The following is a 26,458-nucleotide window of genomic DNA, read 5'->3' as shown; positions in this document are numbered from 1 at the left end:
AGAGAGCGAGGGGTCCCAAGCTATGGATCTTTATGTTGAGGAACTGGTGAAAACACGGCTGCAGCCCAAGGGACTATCCAGTTTTTTTTCAGTGGAGAGGGCACACAGGGTCCCGGGGGGAAACCTAAACCGGGTGCGACCCCCAGACCGGTGCTTGCCAGGCTATTCAACTTTCGGGACAGAGACGTCATTTTGCAAACGGCCCGAATATCCCCGCCGATACGGATCCTTAACTCGACGGTTACCTTTTTTCCGGACTACACAGCAGCGGTCTCCCGGAGCAGACAGAGTTTTCTGGAGGTGAAGAAGGTATTGCGGGCCCAAGAACTGCCATATTCGATGTTATTCTCTGCACGGCTCAGAGTGGTGGCGGATTTCAAGACCTGGTTTTTTGAAGAGGCCTACGACTGGCTTGAGGGTTGGAGACGAGTCGACAAACCGCGACGAGGCAACAGAGACCGCCAACGCCGAGAGGGAGATGACGGTCCAGAGAGCCAGGACATGCAACACCAAGAAACGAACCAATCGCCGAAATCGGATACAGAAGAGACCGGACAGGGGTAACCCACCGGCCCGATGATACTTTAACTGTAACTCCCGTAACTACTTGCTGTGAACGTGCCGCCATGGACACTGAACTGAATCCGGCCCTGGAGGGCATGAAGGACTGAGGCCTACTCTGGACTCTACCCCTGTTAAGCAAGTACTCTGGTTGGGGTCGGGGAGAAGCACTCTGCTGAGTTGGGGTGGTGGGCAGTTTGGAGTCCGCTAAGCAGGGAGGCAGGGAGGGGTGGGGGGAAAGTTTGGGGGGGAAGGTTGGGATTTGTTTAGTATTGTTTTCGTTCGTAATGGCACTGATAGTAATGCAAAGAGTGGATGGAATGGCGAATCCTCACCTGTCTTGGGTGAGCAACAGTCCCTGAAGCTAGCACAACATACTTATGGTGTTTAACTCACAGCATGATAGCATGCAGAGTGCGGTGCAGGAGTTCCCAGTAGCCCCCCTAAAATTAATAACGTGGAATGTGCGAGGCCTGGGCGACCGGATAAAGAGGGGACTGATATTACAGGCCCTAAAACGCCAGGGACCTGCGCTAGCGCTCTTATAAGAAACACACCTCACAGGGGCGGCATGTAAAGCATTGGACAGGTTGGGGTATAAAATGGCTGTGCACTCCGAGTTCTCCTCGGGGTCTAGGGGAACAGGTATCTTAGTAAAGAAAACAACGCCTTTAATAGTTCTGCAAACTAAGACGGATGACCAGGGAAGATTTGCAGCATTACAGGGTCAGTGAGAAGGTAAACTCCTTAATATAGTTTCGGTTTACATCCCGCCAGCACTCCACCCAGTAGCTCTTCCAGCGCTCAGCGAGTTCCTTCTAGCCTTACCGGAAGGAGACCTTATCATAGGGGGGGATTTCAACGCTATAATAGACGCCACCAGGGACAGGTTCCCGGCTCAATCCCAGTTACCCGGACCCTCCCGTTTTCACAGCTTTATAGAAGCTATGGGGTTGGTAGACATTTGGAGATACATGCATCCAACTGATTGCCAATACACGTACTACTCCACAGTGCACAACAGTCTGTCCCGACTAGACTATTTCCTGATGCTGGGGGCCAGACTCCACGATGTAGAAAAGGTAGAAATCAAGCCCAGGGGTATCTCGGATCACTCCCTTGTGTTGCTGACTCTCTCCTGCCGGCAGAAGTCCCGTCAGCGAATATACCCAATATACCCCGGTTATCTTAAAGTGCCCGTCATTAAAAAGGAACTCAGTAGAACTACTAAACACTTCTTTGAGGAAAACAATGCCTCAGTACCATCACCTTCGATAGTATGGGAAGCGTACAAAACTGTCCTTAGAGGACACGCGATCGCCTCGATCACGGGACACAAACGGGCTCAACAGCAGGAACTGTTAGAATTAGAACTGGCTTTGCAAGTAGCAGAAACAAATCATTCGGCAGACCCCTCGTCGGACACAGCACACGCTTTACAACTCAGGCAACAGCAACACAGGGACTATTTACAACAGCATGCAGTTGCCACCCTCACAGCGACTAGACAGGATATATGACATAGGGGATAAAGCAGGTAAAATGCTGGCCTGGCTTGACAAGAGGGAGAGCGGCCTTAGAGGGTTACAACAACTACAGACGAGGGAGGGGCAGCTCCGAACACACCCAGAAGACATAGTACACATACTGGCGGAATATTTTCAGGAGGTATATACTCCGACATTGGAGGTGACGGAGGCAGAGGTAGTACACTCCCTCGCGAATATAGAGATGCCGACCCAAACGCAGGAGGCTTCCTTAGACCTGGACGCAGACCTAATGGTTGATGGGGTGCAAATCGACATCCGTTTGTTACAATCGGGTAACGGTCTAGGGCCCAATGGGATTCCGATAGAGTGGTATAAACAAATGGCTGAACAAAATATAGTTCCCCCATGGCCTTAACATACTTTTGTATAGGACATAGCTCATATATTTAGTTAATAAACCTTCAGATTAACACAGGTACACACATGATTTTCATATATTTCTTGATATTTTATTCATTTTTAGGGCTCGCCTGCGTTGCAGCGCGAAGCGCGCTGCCGCTGGCGAGCCTTATTGTCGTCGTCTTCCCTCACCAAGTGGCACAGACCGGTGCACGAGCAGACACCGGTCTGTGAACGCGCGAGCCGCAGGGAACGGGCACGCTCACGGCGTCACGCTCCTGCCCTCCCGCGTCTCTTCCAAGGCCGACTTGTTTTGCTTGCTTTCAGTGCACTTTCACTGTCGGGACAATCTCGATCGCTTGTTTAAATAGAAGCACGCTGATGGCTTCGGGGGGAAGCTGTGCTTTTCTTCCTGCTCTTCTACTTTGCTGTGGGTGAGTAGGTTTCTGTGTCAGTCTGTATGTTTGTGAGGCGAGTGGGGGCCGGTATAACAGGGCGAGTACCCCGATCCACTGCCACCTCATGCATACCTCTAGTGTCTCTGACGGGGCTCGCTCGTGGTGTTTACCACTGTTTACATAAATGTTCCCCTCGTCTCATTACTCCCAGGCCAGCACTTCTAAAGGGTAACTGGGCCGGACACTTATGTTTACAGGAGTACCGGTACCTGTTTTTCTCATGATGAGCGCACTCTTCAGGGGATAGAGTGGGAGTACTTCTTTACACAAAGGGGGAGCTTCAGCACTGTTTTATTCTAATTTTATTTACTACGCATATAGCTGCATTTTACTGTGGAAGGTCTCTGTATAGCGCTCCATTGCACGGATTGTGAGGTCAGAGACCTTCCACAGTAAACGTAAACAAGCAATGAAAGTGTGCGTGCACAAGCAACAGAGGTGCGTGTGCAGCGGTTACACAGCTTTGTTCACCTCGAGGCACAGATTCAACTGTGTGTCGGTGGCAGATCTCTGTGCCTTTGAAATATAAAATGCACCTCTATGTGGGGGGGGGGGGGGGAATTAAGTAAAACAATGGCGAGCGTGTTCGGAAACCAGAGCTTGTGCAAGGGAAGGGATGCACTGAATGGAGAGCTGCAGCCTCTCCTGGGCTGAGTTTCGCAGCCTTTCCACTCACGTTCCACGAGGAAAAGAAGACACGCTAGGGTGCTCCACGAAGAATGAGAAAGAAATCAGCAAGCACATACACACTTTTACTTCATGTGTTCTTCCTGTGCAAGTTAACCTACCCGCATTTGGCAATCAACATTTCCTATGCATTAATAAGACTCTCCCAAGTATATCTTTATTACTGTTTAATTTGCTCACATGTTGGCAGCCCTGCCTCTCTTGGATACACACGCTGCCTGTTGTGCTCGGAAAACGTGTTCCGCAGGTTTCCGTGGAAATGATTCCGAATTCTAGCACAGCTTGAGGGGTTGATATTTAATTATGAGTTTTTATTAAAAATATGAAGCATGTGTGGGGAAAGTGAAGGTCTCTGTATAGCGTTCTATTGCACGGGTTATGAGGTCAAAGGCCACATTAATACTTCCAACTGTGAGAAAAACAAGCATTTGCAATGCAAATTGGTCTCGCATTTGTGAGATTTAAAGGTATTGGTGTTGTAAATGACTGTTTCACCTACTAAAGGAATGAAAGAGGAAAGGATATGTAAACAGAAAGGATGCTAGAGAAAGGAGGAAAATGACATGGAGTAGTAATGATGGAGCCGTTCATTTTTTTATTGGAGACAGTGGGCAAAAGCCCATTTATAGATAGAGGATTAGCAACAAGTTGCAACTCCTCAGCCCTTTTGATAGTAAAAGGAAAAAAAATGAAGTATAAAAAACTGTATAGGAAGAGTGGGCAATGGATAAGATGGGGGGTTGATGGAGCACATATACATTGCTGCCAAGCAACGGTTTCCAGTACGCTGGCCACAACAGATGGACTAAATGTGTTATTCGCAATATATGAGCGCTGTGCTATTTAACTTCTAATGCCCTGCTGTGGAAGCAGCGTACTACAACGCACTATGAACCAACTGACACTGGTTTTCTGACACAGGTAATGAGGCGCAACCTCTTACAGGCGGAAATCGTAAGATTTTGGAGAGGTGATCCTGCCTTAGAGCACGTCCTGTTACCTTCCCCAGCAGCAGAATCCGCATGTCCTGCTTTATGGCTCCGGTTTACCCTCCATTTCCAGCACTTCAGGAGCTGAACTCCATAGCCCATACTATGGGTGAGTAGCGCGCTATACAAATTTTTTGAACTTGAACTTGAACTTGAACATAGCTGCCAATGTTTCAGATTGCTATGTGTGACATTTCCATAGTTCCAGTGTAATTATGACACTTTCACACGAGCAAAATCAAACAATGAAGACGAGCAAAGCATACAAATATTAAGAATTACTCCCCTCTGAGCAACAAAAAAACTAAGGATATCTTAAAACTGCAAAGCACCAGAAATGGATAGACACTAACGAGAGATAGACTGCTTGGCTGCAGTGCTCAGCAACAGAGGGCAGGCACGCACAGCAGCTGCTCAGAAGACCTCAGCCGCACCATGCAGATTGTGCGATATTGTTATGTGTGACACTTTGAAAAGATTTAGACAGCCCTCAATAGCGTTTTTTTGGAAGTTTCATTTTTTTAATAACTTACTCTTTTAACTAGCCTTTCTTATAAGCCATAGACTGCAGTGCACATCAGAACCCTTTTGACAATAGCTTTCACCAATAGAATCAGTCAAAACTATTAGAGCTGCGCACCTGATCAATGTCCTGCTGACAAGTGGTAATAAACGACAAGGACTCATTGTGCACAAGCTGCCTGCTGATGCCTTTATTGGACCTGCAGCATTCAACAGGACAAACCACAAAAATGTTATTGGCAGGGGGACATCTGGGTGGACTCTACCACAGAGAATGGGCCTCTTCTTTTCTTTGAACAAACATCGTTCGCAATATAAATATTACCAAGCATTCTAAAGTGTTCATAATTATATTACAAAATCTTTAATGGCAGGTGGTAATTGGATGCTTGGAATCAAAATGGACTGGGGTTAGGACCATCGGGTCAGTGTCCTAATTAGCAATGTAAATGACAATGCCTTTTATTTATGTTTTAAAAACCAAAACATAAATAAAAGGCACTGTCATTTATAATGCCAATAGCTCACACTCGTGTAAATGATAGGTGAGTGAAGGTGACCTGCACTAGATAGAACGCTGAAGAGTCAAAAGCTTATTTTAAGACGGAAAACTCCCGAACACAAATCGTGAAAGTCATTATGGAGAAATGGTGTGCAGATGTCGTTTCACAAATCCCTGGTATATTCAATATGAACTTGGTCTTTCAGTCTGCCTGCTTCCTCTCTGTAGCTGCTGACTGCTCTGAATTTAGTTTATCAACAAGGGGCTGTTTCTATTTTCTGAGACTGCTTTGTGATCACTTTAGGGCTGCATGCAATTTTTATGACGCTGTTGTTCCTTTTCCGTCACATAACATTAAAGTGATATAATGCAGAGTAAAGTATATCTATGCACACGGCTCGATTGGAAAAAATCAATTTAGTTCCACAATTAAACAGGCAGCTGCTTCACATTGCTAGAGACAGTAGAAGTGACATTGTGCAGCATTTCAAGCCCGATGATATCTCAGGGCTGAGCTCCGTCCTTAGCCTCTCAGTAGCGTTGTTGTTGGCACTGAAGGGCGAAGGGCAGGGAACAAGGTGGAAACTACTGGAAGTAAACAGGGCTTGCAGAGCACATGTAGCTCCTTTATGACTAAGGTGACCAGATGGCTCCATGTACCCACTGGCCAGCACTTTTTCCATTCCTGGTCTTTTCTTTTACATACCTGTGTTGTTAGATGTTGTGATACAATTGGCTCAAATAAAATGAACCAAGACTACAACCCCCATAATGCACCGATATGTAGGGTACCCTACTCATAACTCTGCAGATGTAGCAAGTCTAGAAAATAAGTACTAGCCATGGAACACAGCTGGCAGACCTGCTAGATCTTCAAGAGTGTGCTATTTTTGAGAAATGTGACAACAATCAAACCTAGTAATTAATAGTTGCCAAAAGGATGAGTTTTTGAAAATCAATCTATATTGAGTAGCCCAGGAAATCAAAATGAATTTGGGCTGCGTTGTAGTGATTATAATTTTGTTGAATTTACTTAAATACTGATTTTTACCTAGCAATATTTTAATCACTTATTTATGTCCGTTGAGTGGTACTCGTGAAGTAACAAACTCTAAAGTCTGAGGACGAGCCATAAGCAACGCTATGATTTTCAGTTATGAAGACCAGGATGTGCAGTTAAGGCCTCAGAAGGTGTATATGGTGTGTCACAGGCCACTCTAGTCAGATATAACAATGATGTCATATCACTTAGTGCAGTGTTTAATTTGAGCTAGTGGTTGCAGCACCCAGCATAATGTGCTGCATGGATAAATACTTATATGGTCCCAAAGGCGAGACCGTTTGCATTGCAAATGCTTGTTTGTGTAGTATATCAAAAAAGACTTTTCTCCTTTTTTTAATCATTTTTTCTCTTTTACCAAAATGTATTTCACAATTAATTAATAATACATATAAACATTTGAATTAAATACATAGTATATTCATCTCTATAATTCAGTATCTCTATAAAAACACTTTCTGTAGTAGAAAAACGAGCACCCTGTCAAATACACACTATTCAACATTCATACCTGCTCATTCATACACATATACACACTTCAATTTACACCCTGAGTAATTTCTATGGTTGAGGTGACACTGATGTTAGTCGTCAATCTCCACGCCAGGTCGACGCACGTTTCGGTGGATTCGTACCACCTTCCTCAGGACCAACAAAGGAAGAAATTGCTCTCCCGTGTGTGTATGCAGGGTACCCAAGAAAATAGTATAAAATTCTATTTCTTCAGTTGTTCAGTAGATCATGCGATTTAAATCATTTGGACAGTAGGAGTTTGTATACCCAAAAAAATCAGTTGAGTCAAAGGACTTAGTATTTGTACTTGTCTGCTGTCTGTATGCCAATTTTCGAGGCAGGTAGGTGGCGGAAGCCAAAGGTTGAGAAGGGAAGCGCAGCTCCGTTTTTATTCGTATTAATCATCAATGACTCGATCTCTATGGCTCCTGTTTCTCAATGTTGTCCGATCTCTTTATATTTTCATCCATACTTGTGTCTTAGTCACGTCAATCTATCAACATATGGGTGAGGTCATGGAGCCAGCCCGTCCCGTACGATCCGATCCAAGAAAACGCGGTACAAATGGCTGAAACAGTGAGTCCACCTTTATTGGCAATGTATACCGAAAGCCTAGAAAGGGGTGAGCTTTCGTTGGATCAGCGAATGGCGACGATAGTGGTGACCCCAAAGCCGGGAAAACCACCTACGGAATGCATGTCCTACCGTCCCATATCATTGCTAAATGCGGAAGCCAAGATCTTGCTAAATTGCTCGCAAACAGATTAATGGCTCACCTCCCACACCTGATACACCCAGATCAATCGGGTTTAATGCCCAATAGGAACACAGCCCTCAACCTTAGGCGAGTGCATGGGGCGCTGGCGAAGGCTCCATCATTGTTAGAACCGGCGGTGATATTGTCGTTGGACGCAAAAATGGCCTTCGACATGGTGGATTGGCAATACTTATTTACAGTTTTACCACGTATGGGCTTTGGTCCTAAATTTTCTGCATGGTTATGACTATTATATGCGAGACCCTTAGCTCGGGTTACGGCCAATGGGCATGTGTCGGCGAGATATTGCTGGCAAGGGGGACACGTCAGGGATGCCCCCTGTCGCCGCTCCTGTTCGCTCTGGTGCTGGAACCCTTAGCAACATTAATTAGGAAGACCCCGTTGCTGAAAGGTATTCGATGGAGAGAAGGCTGGGAGGACCGTGTCTCCCCTTAAGCGGACGACATGCTAGTGTATCTCACGGATCGAGACCATGGCATACCGGCATTGTTAAATATCTGTGACTCCCTTGGAAAGGTGTCGGGGTACACAATAAACTGGTCCAAGTCAGTCGTTTACATTTTAAAGGGACCGGAACCGCAACTGCCTGTCGATTGCCCACTAGTAATGGCGGGAGCTTCCTTTAAGTACTTAGGAATCCATGTAACGGAAGAAGCAACAGACTTTTTCGCTAGGAACCTGGCACCTCCTCTAGAGCGATTGAAACGTGATGTGACGCACTGGGCGTCCTTGCCCCTTACGCTCTTGGGTAAGGCGGCGCTATATAAAATGATGGCCCTGCCCCGGTTTCTTTATGCCCTGGAAAACACACCCTTCCCGGTCCCACCCCGATACTTTAAGCAAGGGGCGGCGCAGGTGTCGTTACTCCTTTGGGGTAACAGACCGGCGCGCATAGCGCAGGCAAAATTACATAAAAGTTGGTATGATGGAGGGATAGCGCTCCCGAACTTACAATTGTATTACTGGGCGGCGCATCTTAAGATCGTTAACCAATGGATCCATGCATTTCAGGAGGACCCAGCCTATTGGGCGGACAGAGCACAGTTGGACACGAACAACATTTTGACCATACTCTACAACAGGGGCTTAACACAGATGCTGGAGGGCCCCACGAAACATACGGCCATGTTATGGTACACGGCGGAGGAGAAGTTAGGTTGGAGAGGGGTTATCACTAAACTTACCCCGCTTTGGGACAGCAAACAACTGGGGCAACTGCGAAGTAGCAAGGGGTTCACAGAATGGACAACATCGGCATTTCCACGGTGGGGGATTTGTGGGACAAATGTACTGTGATACCGTTTCCGCAACTCCAACAGCAATATGATTTAGGCCCGACTGAGACATACAGATATGTGCAAGTAAGGCATGCGTTACTGGCAGTGATACCTCCGAATACTGAGGTCCCCGAGTCCTCCCCACTGGAGGATAGATTGCTTACAGAACACATGCACAAGCGTGCCACATCACTCACATATAGGAAATTACTCAATAACCTGCCGGGCCCGACAGTACCGCTAAGGGGCAAATGGGTGTCTGAGGTGGGAGACATGGATGACTCGGAATGCAGGCTGCACTGGCGTCTCCTAGGGAAGTGGGAATCTCTGCTAAGCTTAGACTGGTACAGTTAAAAATCCTACACAGAATATACTACACCAGAGCCACGTTGCATAAACTGCAGAGGACGCAACATCCATATTGCCTTAGAGGATGCGGGGAGAAGGGTACTTTTCTACACACCATATGGGAGTGTTCAGTAATTGTGGATTATTGGCGTCAGGTCCTCCGCACTATATCACAAACGATGGAGGTGTCACTGCTACCGGAACCCCGTAGGTGTTTACTCAACATATGGGAACCCACTGACCTCACACGACATGGACAAACATGGGCTGTGTTAGGCCTCATGATTGCTAAGAGGAACATTGCGCAGAATTGGGGGGCTGCAGAGGTGCCCTCGTTGGTAGCTTGGTGTAGAGATATGGACCTTGCAATGGCCACGGAGCAGATGGTATATGCGAATAGAGGGTGCCCCCGGAAATGGACTAAAATCTGGGCAGCTTGGAACACGTTTCGTGGGGACATCTGTGATCCATTGCCAGAATCTGATGAAGACAGCTCAGATGAGGACTGAAGGAGGGGGTGCATGAGGGAGAACGTAGTATCGAGGGGACTGCTAAAGGGAAGTACAGTGTATTATTAATTTTGTGCGGATTTTGCCTTGGAATTTGTAAATTAACCGTGCTATACGATTGTCTGATTACTGTCAGTATTGCCTATTTGTTGAATAAAATAAAAACATTAAAAAAAAAAAAGTATCTTTGTAAATAACCCCAACCCCACCTACCCTCCCATTCGGCCTAGGTTGATGATAGATTTTATAGCCGGGCGGGCAAGCCCAGCCAGATTCAACCTCACAGTCTGGATGGGTCCAGGTTTCAGTCATAAACAGGACATCGAGCTCGTGTGATTCCAGCAACAGCTGAATTTCCACACAGTGCTTGGGCAGAGACCTGACATTTAGAAGCCCACAGGCTAAAAGACCTTTGTTTAAAAAATCTCCTATGGGAGCAGCAGACTCAGCGATCCGAAGAACCCCCTTATCTCCGCCTGACTCACCAATTTGGTACAGCTTATTACTAATTACTAGAGTACCATATGTGGCCATATTCCACAACGGTGCCCCCACCAGCGCCCAAATGGGGAGCATTACTGGCGCTGAGTGCGGCCTTAGCGTGGACGGCTAGCCTTTGGCACGCGCCGGCGCGTTCGCACCATCATCATTTTATGCTCCTCTGTCCCTGAGAGCTAAAGCTCTAACTTTTAAGATGGCGGGTCCGCTCGCACGGACAGACCCCGCCGATTAAGGAAACGGTGTGATTCTACTGGTAAAGTGAGCAGGTAAGTGCCAATTAAAATTCCAAGAGTATTAGAAAGCAAACCCCCGTAAAAACAATGTAGGCAGGAGAGCAGAGATCGTAATAACAGCTCCCTGACAGTAACACACAGCAGTACCTCTGAGTGCCTTTCAAACTAAATGAAGGGCTCGAAGAGCATCGTCGACAGCCAGTAGCAGCTCTGTTTCGGTGCTGCAGCCTTGTTTGAAGTCAAATAGAAATTTATCCAGAATGTTGTTGTCCTTGATGTGTTTGGTAAGTTGCTTTCCAGTGATTTTGGCAAGAAAAGAGAAGTTGGTGATAGGGCAATATATAAAAGAGCATGATGGTGACACAAGTAGTACTCACTTGATACCTGGTTATGTTCGCGTTTTTAGCACGCAAGACTTGTATCTTTTTATTTTTCCTTTTGGTGCTCTGCCTCGGTACACATTTGGTAGCATGCCCATTCTATATTCTGTCAATGATCTGGTACGTCACGAATGGGGTGTTTTGTGTTTTTCTGCTTTTTGTGCTCATTGAGATCTTTGATCTTTTTTAATGGAATATGTTCTGGAACGGTGTTGGTTGCATATGAAGTTGCCCATTTGGACTTAACTGTTTTAGTTAATATCCTATTTGACTATGTGATTATTTTTTTTGAAAATCTTTTTATTGAAGTAAGAAAACCAAAAACAGTGGTCTACAGGGTCGCACCCTAGACTTACATGGCGCACAGTGGTTCACACAGGGAATACAACATTACATCATTTACGTGGCATTTACATCGCTGTTTATCACCTCTCTCAGGTTCCTGCCTCAAGTAGCGAGCTGCGAGGCTGGGGAGGGTCACAAATGTCACCTCTGTATTCATTCCATTTATCCCATACCGCCCCCCATTTTTTGGGGCATCCCCGGGCCATGTACACAGTCCTCTCTTGGAGCATGCACCAATCCATGTCCCGTTTCCACTCGGTAAGTCTTGGAGGTGCAACTGCTCCCCAATGTCTTGCAATGTTGCGCTTAGCCCCATCTGGCCAAGCATCACCCAAAGCTTCCCTCTTGCCGATAGATCCGTTGGCTCCCATATGTTCAATATGCAACGTTTTGCCTCTGGATGCAGTTCCACTCCCCAAACACCCTGCATACACCGGACCACTTTTGCCCAATATGACTGTAGTATCGGACATTCCCATATCATGTGGAAGAAGGAGCCAACCATTCCGCATCCCCTCCGACACCCATCATCCTTGCTCCTACCCATCCTCTTTAGCCTAGTGCTGGAAATGTATGCCCTGTGTAGTATTTTAAGTTGGATGAGCCTTAGTCTGGACGAGATGGCCACCTCTTTTGGGGAGGCTCGCGCACACCTCCACTCCTCCTTGTCGATTTCCAGACCATCCGCCTCCAACCTCCCCTTCAAGCCCAGAAGTAAGTCAGGTAGGTTATTGATAAGCTTCTTGTATGTGAGTGAGATTGCGTGTTCCTGTATATGACCGTCTAGTAGCCTGTCCTCCAGGGGGGAGGCCGGAGGGGGCACAGTGCCATGTGGAATGATCTTTTGAAGTGAGTGACGGACTTGCAGATACCTAAAGTACTCCGCGGTCGCTAGTTCAAATGTGTTTTGTAAGTATGCGGGCTACGCGATTTTAAATTTACATTTATGTACATTATTTGCAGCCTTGCAAAAGTCCATAGGACAAAACATGTGTCGGCTGCAGGCTTGTTGTATCACATTGAAGGAAATCAGAGAATAATAAAGAAAGGAAAAATTGGAATCGACTGCTTTTGATTAATGTTACGGTCATTGACCCATATACTTTATGGACTGCTTTTTGTGTGCCTCGGTATCTGTGTATCTATATGGTAATTCACATCCACGCCTGGTTTCTTAAGAAGTGGGGTCACCTGACCTGTTTTGAGAGCATCAGGAAAGGACCTCAGGGAAAGAAACTTTGGCTTAGATAGAGATTTACCAGCTTAGTCCAGTAGGGGAGCATGTGGGAGTAAAAGTCTACTGCAATATCACTTGGGATAGGGTCTAGAGAGTGATTTGAAGGTTTTGTTTTCAAAATGTTCTTTGGAAGGGGATCCTCAGTGATGACTTCAAAGCTGTGCCAGGAGTCTTTGGATTTGCATTCCTCCTGTGGAGTTGAATGTGAAACATGGCCAAGGAGCGATTTAACTTTTGCATTGAAGAATTCAACAAATTCTGCTGCTCTCCTGGTTGGGTCGCCAAATTTGATAGTTGAAGATGAGGAGCCATTGCTGGTAGTTTTGATGAGGTTGAAGAGTTTCTTTGGACTGTTCTTGGCAGAGTCAAGGAGGATCCTAAAGTGATTAGATTTTTCGCTAAAGATGTGCTTCTGATAGTTCGATCTTGCGTGTCAGAGATTTGAAAGAGTATTAATAGGGGGTGACTTGAATTCCTGGACTTTTATAATAAAATAAACAAGATTTCAAGTCCCAGAATTAAAAGGACAAAACTAGCCTAGAGCAGAACATCATGCTTTGACTGGGAAACTTGGCAGGGCTTTGTTTCTCACTGCTGATCAGCATAGGTTATAGCGCATCACGACAACATGGCAAGTTGAAAGTTGAATTAATGGTTGTAAATAGGGTTACCACCTTTTACAGAGAAATATACTGGCCATTCATTCACATTTTAAGATTCCCACAGGCAATGACATGATGCTTTACTACAACTTTATATCGAGTTGTCTATTTTCATGTTTGTTTTCATGTATAACATGGCCTTTCTGTCTTTGTTTACTTTAATTTGCAGCCATGCATCATTATGGCACACATATGAGTTGGTATCTTCGCTCTCTTGACAATTGTCTTAATTCTTGTGGTTTGAAGATGATCATGGCACCAAATTATTAGGAACTATTCAAAAAATATATTAATTGAAAAGTTGCTGTTGTGCAAATTTTATTTGTTCATAAAAGTATATGTGCATCATGAAATAGGAAAATTTGTGTACATTATGTGAATTTTTATAGCATTATTTTTGCCAGTTTTGTCTACTTTACTTCTACCTTACCAACAAGCTAGTACTTTACTTGCTCTCCACACCCGATTTGTGACTTACCCCACCCAGAATTAAGACATCAGGCAGTGTGTTGTGGCAGAAGATCTTTCAATTTATGGCTGGTTATGATTCATAGGGTTGCAACCTTTCCCGCAGAAAAATACCGGCCATCTGTCCACGTTTTAAAGAGTCTACAAATAAGTCCCGGTATATGAAATTGGCGGTAATTATTTTGTAACATGCCGATTCTGCCTTTACTTTCATTATCGGTCAAGTGGCAGCTATAAAACATACTTTAAAGTGTTTTCTTCGAACATTCACTTTTTTAAGTATTTCCTGATCAATCGATAAAAATACCAGATTAGTGAGAGTTATCTCTCTTTCGCACCCGGCTGGGACTCAAAAATGCCGGTCACGGCGGCATAAAACCGGCCAGGTGGCAAAGAGCCTCTAACGCTCGATGCTTCACAGCATCCATGATTACATTCCTTTCAGGAAGTGAAGGAAAAGCGGAAACTTTCCTATTCTAACAACACCCCTGCGACACCTGACAATCTCATTTTAAGTCCCATATCACCATCATCAAAAGACCGCTTTGTCAGAGCTTATATGTCCCAAAGATGAGATCTGTTGACTTTGCCAGTGCTTGTTAACTATTTTTTTTAAAGTAACGATGACGGCTGAGTCTGCCTGAGTACAAATCGCAGGCATTGCTGGCGGCCATGTTAGGGACATCTTGCACCCGGCCACCTCTAACTACGCATGTGTGGAAGCATAGTATCCTAGTGCGGCGGCCATGTTAAGGTCAGCTCCCGCGTCTATTTGCGTAGGATATTGGACGAAGGCTACTCCTCCGATTGCATGGAGCATTGAACTTGACGACCTTAACATGGCCGCTGTGCCTAGATAATGAAACGCCCACCAGCGCATTCGTGTGTTTTAGGTACGGGGAGGGGGTATGCGGCCATTTTTGTTGGGGGCAACAAGCAGGCTGGATAAGATGCCCAAGTCGTGTTCAGTGCCCTACTGCAAGAGCAGATATAGCATCAACAACAAGGAGGTAACCTTTCACAGGTAAGAACCCAGAACAGTTACAGACCAACCTTTAGTGTTTTAGACGTGCCCTTTTTGGAAGCGAATTGTCAAGCATTCTAGAGTGAAAGCCATAAATATGTAACAGCTTTAAATTACCCTTTTATAATGCATCTGTCTAATCATTTGTGCTTCCATTTTTGCAACATAAAATTCACAAACCTGTCATTTTTGTCAGAACTTTCACTTTCAAATTGAAAATGGTAGGGCTTCACGAGTTTAAATATTGTTTTTTGTCTTGGCTTTAAATAGTAAGGCATCAGCTTTATGCACTTAAATTGTTATTGTTAATTGTCATTTGTACGTAACAGTCTGCCATTCGCATCTCTCATTGACTCTGTTATGCTATACAAATTCAATAAATAATAACCAGTGTGGCACTTCAACATTACTTATTTTCCCAGATTTAATATATAAGCTAATTCAGAGTATGTATGTACCCTTCTTAGGCTTCTCTCCCTTATTGATGTTCCCATACCTGTTTTATCTTAATTGTGGTGAATAAATACTCGTTTTACTCTTTTTTTTTTGTTTTTTTTGTTTTTGAAGCAATCCTTTAGGTTATTTAACCATAATGTCTGTTTTGAAAGCTTTAGAGTATATGCCTCTGATCATCTGAACAGTGTTCTTTTTGTTGCCATTTTTGATTTTTGCCACATGCTTCTTCCTCGCAGTTTATTCATTAAAGCAACCCTCTTAAGAATTGAAACTTCCGTGGTAATCTGAACAGATGTTAAGAATCTTACTGTATATGACAGTTCATATCTTTACTTACTATTTTCTTATTTGACAAAATTGCCTTTGGGTACTAATTTCGTAGCAGCATAGCCATCATTCAAAAGTTTAAAGATACAGGTAAAGGTGAGCTGACATAAGATAGAACAATCAATCAATCAATCAATCATATCAATTGTAGAGCGCACTACTTACCCGTGAGGGTCTCAAGGCGCTGCGCTGGGGGGTGCGGAATGCTGCTACTGCTCGAAAAGCCAGGTCTTGAGGAGTCTTCTGAAGGTCAGCAGGTCTTGGGTCTACCGTAAGTGGATGGGGAGGGTGTTCCAGGTCTTGGTGGCGAGGTGGGAGAACGATCTGCCACCGGAGGTCGCTCTTTGGATGCGGGGGACTGTGGCGAGGGCGAGGGCGGCAGAGTGGAGCTGGCAGGTGGGGGTGTAGAAGCTGAGTCGTCTGTTGAGGTATGCTGGTCCGGTGCTGTGGAGTTCCTTGTGTGCGTGGGTGAGGAGCTTTAAGGTTTTCCTTTTGTTGACAGGGAGCCAGTGCAGGTCTCTTAGGTGGGGTGTGATGTGGCTGCGGCGGGGGATGTCGAGGATCAGGCGTGCGGAGGCGTTCTGGATGCGTTGAAGCCGTCTCAGGAGTTTGGCCGTGGCTCCTGCGTAGAGGGCGTTCCCGTAGTCCAATCTACTGCTGACAAGGGCCTGGGTGACCGTTTCGGTGGGGATCCATTTGTAGAGCATGCAGAGGGTGTTGAAGCAGGAGGAAGAGACGGCATTGACCTGCTTAGTCATGGAGAGGGTGGAGTCGAGGATGACCCCTAGGTTGCGTGCGTGGTCGGTGGGTGTTGGAGCTGTTCCCAGTGCGGTCGGCCACCAGGAGTCAACCCAGGAAGAGGGGGTGGATCCGAGGATGAGGACCTCCGTCTTGTCCGAGGCTAGCTTCAGTCGGCTGTTCCTCATCCATTTGGTGACTGCCTTCATTCCTTCGTGGAGGTAGGTTTTGGCGGTGTGGGGGTCCTTGGTGAGGGAGAGGATCAGCTGGGTGTCCTCTGAGTAGGAAATGATGTTGAGGTTGTGCAGTTGAGCGACGTGGGCAAGTTGGGCCATGTAGATGTTAAACAGCGTTGGGATGAGGGAGGAGCCCTGGGGTACAACGCAGATGATCTCAGTGGCTTCGGAGCGGAAGGGGGGAAGGCGGACGCTCTGTGTTCTGCCGGAGAGGAAGGAGGTGGTCCAGTTCCGGGCCCGGCGTCGTGGAGGCGTGTTCGTAGTGTGTGGTGGCATACCGCTTCGAAGGCGGCTGACAGGTCCAGGAGGATGAGGGCCCCTTTTTCTCCGTTGTCAAGCAGGGTCCTGATGTCGTCGGTGGCGGCGATGAGGGCAGTCTCGGTGCTGTGGTTGCTGCGGAACCCGGACTGGGAAGGGTCCAGAATGCTGTTCTCCTCGAGGTAGCGGGTCAGTTATTTGTTGACGTCTTCTCGATGACCTTCACCGGGATCAGGAGCAGGGAGATGGGTCGGAAGTTTTTGAGGTCCTTGGGGTCCGCCTTGGGTTTCTTGAGTAAGGCGTTGATCTCGGCATGCTTCCAGCTCTCCGGGAAGGTTGCTGTCTCGAAGGAGATGTTGATGACTTTCCGGAGATGGGGTGCGATGGCTGTGCTGGCTTTGTTGAACATGTGGTGTGGGCATGGCTCTGACGGAGATCCGGAGTGGATGGTGTTCATGATCTTGATGGTGTCGTCGTCGTTGATGTTGGTCCAGGTGAGCAGGGGGTTGGTGCGGATGGTGATCGTGGGGGCAGGGGTCTCAGTGGTTGTCGAGGCGGTCGTGACGTTGAAGCTGTCGTGGATGCCTGCAATCTTGCCCGTGGAAGAAGGTGGCCAGTAAGTCGCACAGGTCTTGCGAACGTGGGATGTCGTTGGTGTTGGAGCTGGGGTTGGAGAGTTCTTTCACGATGTTGAAGAGCTCTTTGCTGTTGTGCGCGTTGTTGTCTAGGCGGTCTTTGAAGGACAAGACACTTTAGGACGTTTAATCATACAACTGTTTGTCAATACATACATACATGCAATTAGATGCAGTTTAAATCCTATAATGACTGTGTTTTAGATATGCATGTAAAACACCTCCAATTGTCTTACTACAAAGGACATTGGATGACACTGTATAGACATATTTAGACAATCAGCAATTAAAAGGAGGAAAGAGCACAGAAATAATCTCCGCATTCAAGAGGGTGATATGTAACAAAATACAATCTCCAATATCAAAAGAGCTGTTAAAAAATAGTGAACACCCCAAAAATGAAACAACAGTCATTAACCCTGTAATCTTGCGCCAACGATGCAGGTGAAGTAAAGACATGGGGAGCACGAGATATGATAATTGGAACAAATTAATCATAAATCAGTGAGTGTAGGCACTGAAGTTTCTAACATAAACATATCCCTTTATCTTTACGTACACACTTCTGTTCACAGTGTTCATTTTCATCAGCCTGTAGTTGGATAATAATTTTAGACTAGACCAAATACAGGGGCAACCAAACCCACTGTGTACCTCCAGGTTAGTCCACACAGACAGGCCTTGCAATTTTTCAAACGCCATGTTTTTGCCCCATTTTAGATCATCAGTTTAGCAGGGAACAACTGAGATTCTTCCACATAAAAGGTAAGAAGTCCTTTTTCAAAGCCTGCAGTTTTGGTTTACAAGTCAGTTACCAACACAAATACAAACATGCACATTGGATCTTCTCACCATCAAGTTGGATTTGTATGCTCCCGACCTGGTAATGCGTACGAGTTTACTTGGGTTCAGCAAGAGCAATGCCCCTAGCTGCTCTCCTACATTTAAGACCTTTGGTGTATTGTATCCCCAAATTCTGATCCCCAGAGTCTGTTGGGACTACTAGTTCCTGGAGTCTGATTTTGGTGACCCTGTCCACATTTTCCAAATGATCTAACATGATGTGAGATAGAGGCAAGTGCAAGCCTTTCAAATCACTTTTATCACTGAACCACTGCTCCTTTAGGGGGTCCACCTCACATTCTGTGGAAGCAAAGATCTCTTTAATGTCCTCCATAGTCTCTACCAGGCAGCGCATCTTCAGTTCTATATGTCTGTGTTTTGTCTTGCAGTTCATTTAGCATAGACATGATCATGATCTCCCCATGTGAGGGACTAGGCTTAGTCTTCACTGGTAAATCGTGTCTTTTGGGAGTAGTAGTCCTCTTTCAACTGGTGGGCATTGCTTGCTATCTTTTGGAATAAGTAAATTAATGAACAGTTGTCCCTGATATAAAAATGCAACCAAATAATAGTTTTATTAAAGACATGGTCAAGAAATAACAAAGTGAGTGCTTGTGAAGAACGTTCTTGGTGCTCTATTGAAGCGTGATACACGTGTGAATAAAGAATGATCAATCAAACCGCATTTGTAAAGTGCAACACTGTCACCCCAAGGGGTATCTGGGTGATGTGCCTCCGTCGAAGAACCAGGTCTTGAGTCTATTTCTGAAGTCTGCCAGCGAGGGTGTTGTACGGAGCTTGAGGGCAAGGTCGTTCAAGGACTTGGCAGCCATGTAGGAGAAGAAGCGTCCACCGCTGAGGCTGCAACGGTTGCAGGGAGTGTGTGTGCAAGGGTGAATGAAGAAAAGGGCCGGTGTCTAGCAGGTTGGTGGAAGTTCAGTTGATGGTTAGTAGACAGGTCTCAGGATGTGGAGGGCTTTGTAGGCATGCACGAGAATCTTGAACTGACATATTTTCTGGATGGGGAGCCTGTAGAGGTCTCTCAGGTGGGGGGTGATGTGTGTTTGTTAGGGGAGGTCCAGGGTGAGTCTGACTGCAGCGTTATATATGGTCTGGAGCCTTCTGAAGAGCTGGGTGGAGATGTTGGTGTAGAGGGCCTTGCCGTAGATGAGGTGGCTGGTGACGAGGGCTTGGGTGATGGTCTTTCTGGTGTTTGTTGAAATCCATCTGAAGATTCTGCAGAGCATGTGAAGTGTGTGGAAGCAGGAGGAGGCAACTGCTTTAAATTGTCGTTTCATGGTCAGTTGGCTGTTGAGGATGATGCTGAGTTCGCTTATGTGGTCGGTCAGTGTTGGTCCAAGTTCTGCAGACCACCATCTGTGGTCCCATGCAAAGGTGTTAATCCAGCGCGAAGTGTGCAAAAAGTTTGTCATAATATCTTATCATGCAAATACACAAACTAGGCACATATACAATTTACACCTTACAGTGCACCAAAACTTACACAAGGTCCTTCTATTAATCTTTGGTTGAGCTAATAGGGACCAGGACCTGAAAGAATGTGGGGCAATCTCATTACAAGGACTTGGAATAAGAAATTGCCAAACAAACACTACCTACTTCAAACATATCTTACAACAATGATGAAACACATGTCGCAAGACAAGAAATATGACTAAAAGAATGAGACAAAATTAGTAAAAAATAGTTCAATAGAAACATTTATCTAACTCTCTTTAGAATGGAGAGTAAACGAGATATATATGCATTTGCGGTTAGATTTAATACATCAAATTAAGCACTTGTAGTCACAATTCACAATAAAGCAGATCGTATACATTAATGGCTCGCCTGTGGAGGAGGGAGAGAAAGAGAATACAGGACAATACAATTCGATCTTGAATCATGCAAACCAAGTAAAGTGTTTGGTTCAGTCCGGCAGAACATGTAGCACCATTCTACAGATGGAGCCATATACCTTCAGCCGAAAGGTATCACTGCTTACCTTTGCCAGCCGACAAAGTGTAGATCTCAAGTTCGCTGTTAGGAAAGTTCAATTCAAAGTTTGGCATGAAGAAAAAAGGATTCAATCCTTCAGCCTGCCATGCAGGAAATAGGAAAATCAGCAAGCCGCTCTTTCTGACCCGCCCCTTCTTCGCAGGGCAATTATATCTTGAAATGTTCACAGTTTACACACACAAATGTTTCATTTGTCTGAATTGTCATATGCTGATTGGTCCTTTCAATGGTCTGCTCATGGTGTGATCAATACATCTTCCAAAAATCCGGATGATTAAGTAATTCATTTGAATATCTTCTGATTTTTAAAGTTTATATGCAATAAACGTTCTCCTTCCTGTGGAAGTTCAAGAAACCTTCCTTTAGATCCTTTCTGTCGCAAAGTCCGGTACTCTTCCTGGGTTTAATATCTATAGTTACAAAGTCTCTCCATTCACTGTCCGATAGAAAAAAACCATCCTTTGTTAAAGAGCAACCGAAAAGTTCTCACAGCGTTTCAGGATGATCTTTTCAGTATAAGTTTTTATAATTTTGCCCAGGCAACCAGGATATAAGATTTTGAGGCCTACATGAAATATTAGCTGAACCACTCTCACGTTAATCACTATGTTACTAAGTTCATACTTCTTAATACAAATAATTTGCAATGCACTACATTTGAATTATTGCTATACACTAATCAGGAAAACTTTTCATAGTCTTATATTTTAAAGCATATTGTTTATGGGTAATTTCTAATGTTCACATTTTTCACTACACATTACGGAAATCATTTATTAATTTCATAACTGCAAAATACTTTAGCATTTGTTATTTTGAATAATCTTGTGATTATTTAGCAATCTCTAAGCATTGCTACGCATATTTCATAGAATTTTTCATCACATTACGTTTTATTCTGTATTTCATTTTACTTCTATGTTATTTATTATTTTCTCTAAATCACCCTTTATTATTCAGGTTATTCTCCTCATCATTTCTTATAGTTGCAAAACATAAATCCAGGTTCTTTGAACACTCTGCATGCTTTTACGATGCAGTTGAATAGCTTCACGTTTATGTTTTATCTCATTGACCTATTAATGTTCTCTATTAGTCGTAAATACGGTTAGTAAAGAGAACTGCTAGAGCTAAACTTTTTTTAACAATTTATGCTCCCATCAGTGTTTTTCCCGAAGAACAGCACTTCGGTTTTGTCGGAGTGGAGTTAGAGGCAGTTGTCTCTCACCCATTTGGCTACGTTAGTCATGACGTTGCAGAAGTTGGTTTTGGCATTGGAGGGGGTCCTCATCAGTTGAGTGCCATCTGTGTAGGAGATTGTTGAGTCCGTGGGATCTGACGACGTCAGCGAGGGGCGTTCATGGAGATTTTGAACAGGTTGTGGCTGAGGGAGGATCCTTGTGGTAAGCCACATATGATGTCTTTGGATACGGAGGTGAAGGGAGGCAGTTAGATGCTTTGAGTGCATCCTGTATACCTATGTCGTGGAGTCTTAGTTGATGAGGGTGTTGTGGGAGACTGTGTTGAATGCCATAGAGAGGGTGAAGAGAAATAGGGCCATGGTTTCTCCGTGGTCGAGGAGTGTTCTGATGTTGTCCGTGGTGGCGATCAACATGGTCTCAGTGCTGTGGTTGGCACAGAATCCTGATTGAGAGCCATCCAGCAGGTGGTTATATTTCAGGAATTTGCTGTGCTGCTGGTTGTTGGCTTTCTCAAGAACTTTGGCCGGATAGGGAAGTAGGGAGATCAAACAATAATTTTTGGTTTAAATTTGTTTTATTGGTTTCAGAGAAAAACAAATACATTGCAATGCAGTATTGAGTCCACAAGAGAATGGAAATGGCAGACTGAAGCAACCACTTTACATAAAGTTGCACATAACCTGCAAGGGCTGTCAGGCCCCACAAATGTCCTCGTGTTGCGTCGCCATGATGACTTGTGGATCTAGACAAGGATCTCCTATGAACCCAAGCTAAGAGTAACAAAGCCAACAAACCCTCCCACCCCCAAACCCCCCCACCCCAACCAGTGTGCCGATGTGTGTGAGTTAGATAGAGCGTAAGCGTGGAGTGCCACAGTGCTTCCGTCTCGGATTCTGTAGTGGCATGGTTTGCATCTGTTAGGCATAGTAGGCGGAGGTATCTCGGGCACGTTATTTCGTTAAATTCCTGGGATAAAAGTGTTAACAGTGGTTGCCAGATTGTGTGAAAGGTGGCCGTGGTCTGCGTGAGTGTGGCTTGAATGCGTTCCATCCCCAGTGTGTACCAAAGTTTGTGCAACCAGCCTGTGTGAGTGGGCTGTGTGTTAGTCCCCCAAAGCGACAGGATGTGTTGGGAGGTTGCCTGCAAAGCCAGACCCACTTGTCGCCCCTTAATGGATTTCAGCGAGAAAGTGAGCGTGTTCAGAAGTCCTAGAATGGTGTAGGCTGGAAACCGTGGGATTTCGGTGTCAAGGGAGGTGTCTATGTCGTTGAGGACAGACGTCCAATATGCCGTGACCTCTTTGCAGACCCATAGAAGGTGCGTCAGAGTGCCTATCTCACCACACCCCATCCAACAGGTCGAACTTCGAGATGGGTTGCCCCAATGTAATCTAGCTGGGGTTAGGTACCAATATGTGGCTAGCTTCACGGCTGACTCCCTACCCGCTATGTTCCTAGCCATATGGTTGGCCCTATAGTAAATTGACTGCCACTCCTGGGTCGTGAGCGTTCTCCCTAATTCCTCTTCCCATCCCTTCTGACCAGCCGTTCGGTGTGTCTCGGAGGGAGGAAAAAGCATCTTACAGAGATCCATAATCAAACCACATTCCGATTCTTTTGTAACTAGCCATTTTTCAAATCCTGTCATTCGCTTACCAACTAAGGGATTAGTCTCGGGCTGCGTGAGCCACTGCCGGAGTTGGAAATATTGAAAGAGCTGTGGCGATTTGACATCATATAACTGTGACAGTTTGGAGAGTGGTAGGAAGCACTCTAAGTCAGAAAGATGCCCCGCCGATCTGCAGTTGGAGCCTCGCCATTGTGGAAAAATGTGGGCGTCGGTACCTGGAGGGAAGTCTGGGTTATCCAGTAGAGGAGTTAGCGGGGACGGGAATGATGTGAGTTCCCGCTTGGTAGCCACCAAGTCCCACACACCCAGTATTGTACGTGTAATGAGTGATTTCTGGAGGTAGCACAGTCTGCGTGTGCGGCGGAGGAATGGTATTTTCCATAAGGAGGTCTGGGCCATTGCCCTGTCTGGAAAGAGCCACCTCTTCTCTGATTCGGGCCTGTACCATTCCACCAAATATCTTAGCTGTGCCGCTTGAAAGTATTGTTGCAAAATGGGAATCCCTAGGCCCCCCTCGTCCATCCCTCGAAAAGCTAATTGTCTGTTCATACGCGGTCACTTCCCCACCGAGATAAAGTGCTGAATCGCCTCTTGCAGCGTCTTGGTAGTCCCGGCCGGAGGTAGCACTGGAATAGTCTGAAAGATATATAGTATCTTGGGGAGTGCCGACATTTTCACAGCCGCAATCCTCCCTAGTAAGGACAATGGTTGTTTCTGCCATCGCCTAAGATCGCTATGGATCTGTGATGTTACTTTGGCGTAGTTTAGGGCCACCGTTTGTTCCGTGGTCGGCGTGAGGAATATACCTCGGTAGGGAAGTTGCATCTGGACTAGTAGTCCCCCTCCATATGTGGGTGCTCCGTGTTGTGTGTGGGCATTTTTACCAAGTGGTAATATCAGCGATTTCCCTTTATTCATCTTGAGGCCTGACACAATGCCTAAGGCCTCCACCTCTTCTAGAAAGGCCTGCACCGAGCGCCTAGGACTGTCAAGTGCCGCCAAAATGTCATCAGCGTAGAGGCCGATTGAGTGTAGCTCTCCGCCGAAGGTTATGCCGCGAATATTAGGGTTGTCGCGCACCCTCTGTGCTAGCAGCTCGATATAGAGCGCAAACACGAGGGGTGAAAGTAGGCACCCCAGCCTGGTGCCACGTTGGATTTCGAAGGGGCATGAGCTCAGTCCCTTGATACGGATCCTCGCCTGTGGATGATGGTAGCAGCTTGCAACCCACGCTCGAAAGCGTTCCCCAATGCCAAAGTGTATCAGAACCCTCTCGGGAAAACCCCAATCGACGCGATCAAACGCTTTCTCAGCGTTGATGGCCAGGAGCACAGAATCGGATTGTTGGAAATGGGCTTTGTCAATTAAGTGGAGTATGCGTTTGGTGTTGTCGCTGCATTGTCGACAGGGGATAAAGCCCGACTGGTCCGGGTCTATGATCCCCGGGAGATAAGGTCCAAGCCTTGAGGCTAGTACCCCCGTGAAAAGTTTGAGGTCGAGGTTAAGTAAGGAAATAGGCCGGTAAGCGGAGCACTGGGTGGTATCCTTGCCCGGCTTAGGCAGCACTATAATGTCAGCCTCTAGCATGTCAGGTGGGATGGAACCGGGGCCCTGGAATGAGTTAAAAAGTTTAGTAAGAATCGGAGAGAGTATCGGACAATAAACCTTGTAAAAACCGGAGGAGAAGCCATCAGGACCTGGCGATTTCAGGGGTTTGAGGTGGGGAAATGGTGCTGACCACCTCCTCAATTCTGATAGGTGCATCTAAGGACCCTGCATTTGCTGTGTTCAACGCGGTGGATGGCTGCGCCGTGCAGGTAATTTTCGGCACTATCTGCGGGTGTGGGATTTGCCTTGTAAAGAGATGCATAATAGTCCCTGAACGCCCCCGCTATTTGTGCCTCGCCGTGGATCTCCTCCCCTTCCTTGTTGTGTAAGGTTAACATTTTTGAGCGCTGGACCTTGGCCCGAAATGCGCTCGCTAGGAGGTGTCCTGTTTTGTTCCCCCCCACGTAGTATGTGTGTCGCAGTCTGAGAGCAGCGTTTTCAGCCCGATCGGTATCTAGACTTGCCAGTTGAGCTCTGGCGATCTTTAGCTGTTTCCAAATTCTTGGAGCTCCCGTACGACTGTGCACCCGTTCCAGTTCAACCACTTTGGCCGCTAGGGATTCCCGTTTGGTTTTGCGGTCTTTGACCTCCGCCGCCGAAATGGCTATTAGTTCACCCCTCACCACTGCCTTTAACGCCCCCCCACACCGCCACCACAGGCGTGTCCGGCCGGTCATTAAGCTCGATATAATCAGTGATGCGTTTACGGAGTTGTTGGACTAACTCCTTACGTTGCAGGAGGGGTTCCCTCAACCTCCACCGACCAGGTGGTCTCTTGATGTGCGGGACTCGATACGTTATTTCCACGGCCTCATGATCTGAAATGGCTGCCGGAGTGATATCCACATCCACTACCCGAGTCTCCAACTCAGAGGAGCCTATAAAGTGGTCTAGTCTGGCGTACGTGTGGTTCCCTTGAGAATAAAAAGTGTAGTGCGAGGTCTCGGGGTGCTTAACTCGCCACGGGTCCCTCAACCCTCTCTGTGTCAACCACTCTTTCCCTGCCGCCGAAATTGCACCTGCGTTGCCAAAGCGGTGGCCAGATCTGTCCTTTTCTTTATCCATCACCAAGTTGAGGTCCCCCCCCATAAGTAGGAAGGAGTCGGGGGGAATGTAGGGCCTCCGACAAAGCATTTTTGATAAAGGGCTCCTGACTCCTGTTAGGGGCATAAAGGGATCCCACTGTCATTGTCATGCCTCCCACCATGATGCTGTGGGCAAGAAGTCTGCCTTTGATCTCCCCAACCTTATCTCCAAACCTGACCATGAAAGTGTTTGGCAACCAGAATCGAGACCCCGCCTTTTTGTCAGGAGTGGAGGAGAAGAACTGTTGAGGGAACGCGCGGGACCTCATCCTTTGCCAATCTTTAGTGAGTAAGTTGGTTTCTTGAAGTAAGCAGATCGGGTGCCTGAGTTTTCTAAATATGACAGGACAGCACGCCGCTTAATGGGGTTGTTGAGCCCCTTCACGTGCAGTGTAAGAACTTTCAATGTAGCTTCAGACATCTCATTACCGGGATGTAATTCTTGCGCAGTCTACTATCCACCTTTCGCACTGTACCCT

At 46.1% G+C, this 26,458-nt stretch overlaps 1 protein-coding gene across 2 annotated transcripts in view; it reads left to right on the top strand.

Moving 5' to 3' along the window:
* Positions 1–14,695: 14,695 nt before the first annotated feature.
* The window catches only part of THAP3 (THAP domain containing 3), a 143,797-nt gene continuing 132,034 nt past the window's right edge, over positions 14,696–26,458 (top strand). For both annotated transcript variants that reach the window (XM_078642978.1, XM_078642977.1), the window contains exon 1: positions 14,696–14,943. In XM_078642978.1, coding sequence (XP_078499104.1) covers positions 14,828–14,943 — 116 coding nt within the window. In that variant the 5' untranslated portion in view covers positions 14,696–14,827. The remainder of the gene's footprint in view (positions 14,944–26,458) is intronic.

Source organism: Lissotriton helveticus, chromosome 5_1, assembly GCF_964261635.1.
Source record: "Lissotriton helveticus chromosome 5_1, aLisHel1.1, whole genome shotgun sequence".
In the NCBI taxonomy this organism is placed as follows: domain Eukaryota; kingdom Metazoa; phylum Chordata; class Amphibia; order Caudata; family Salamandridae; genus Lissotriton; species Lissotriton helveticus.
The sequence above is the reverse complement of the archived record's forward strand: the minus strand, read 5'-3'. Positions and strand labels throughout refer to the sequence as shown.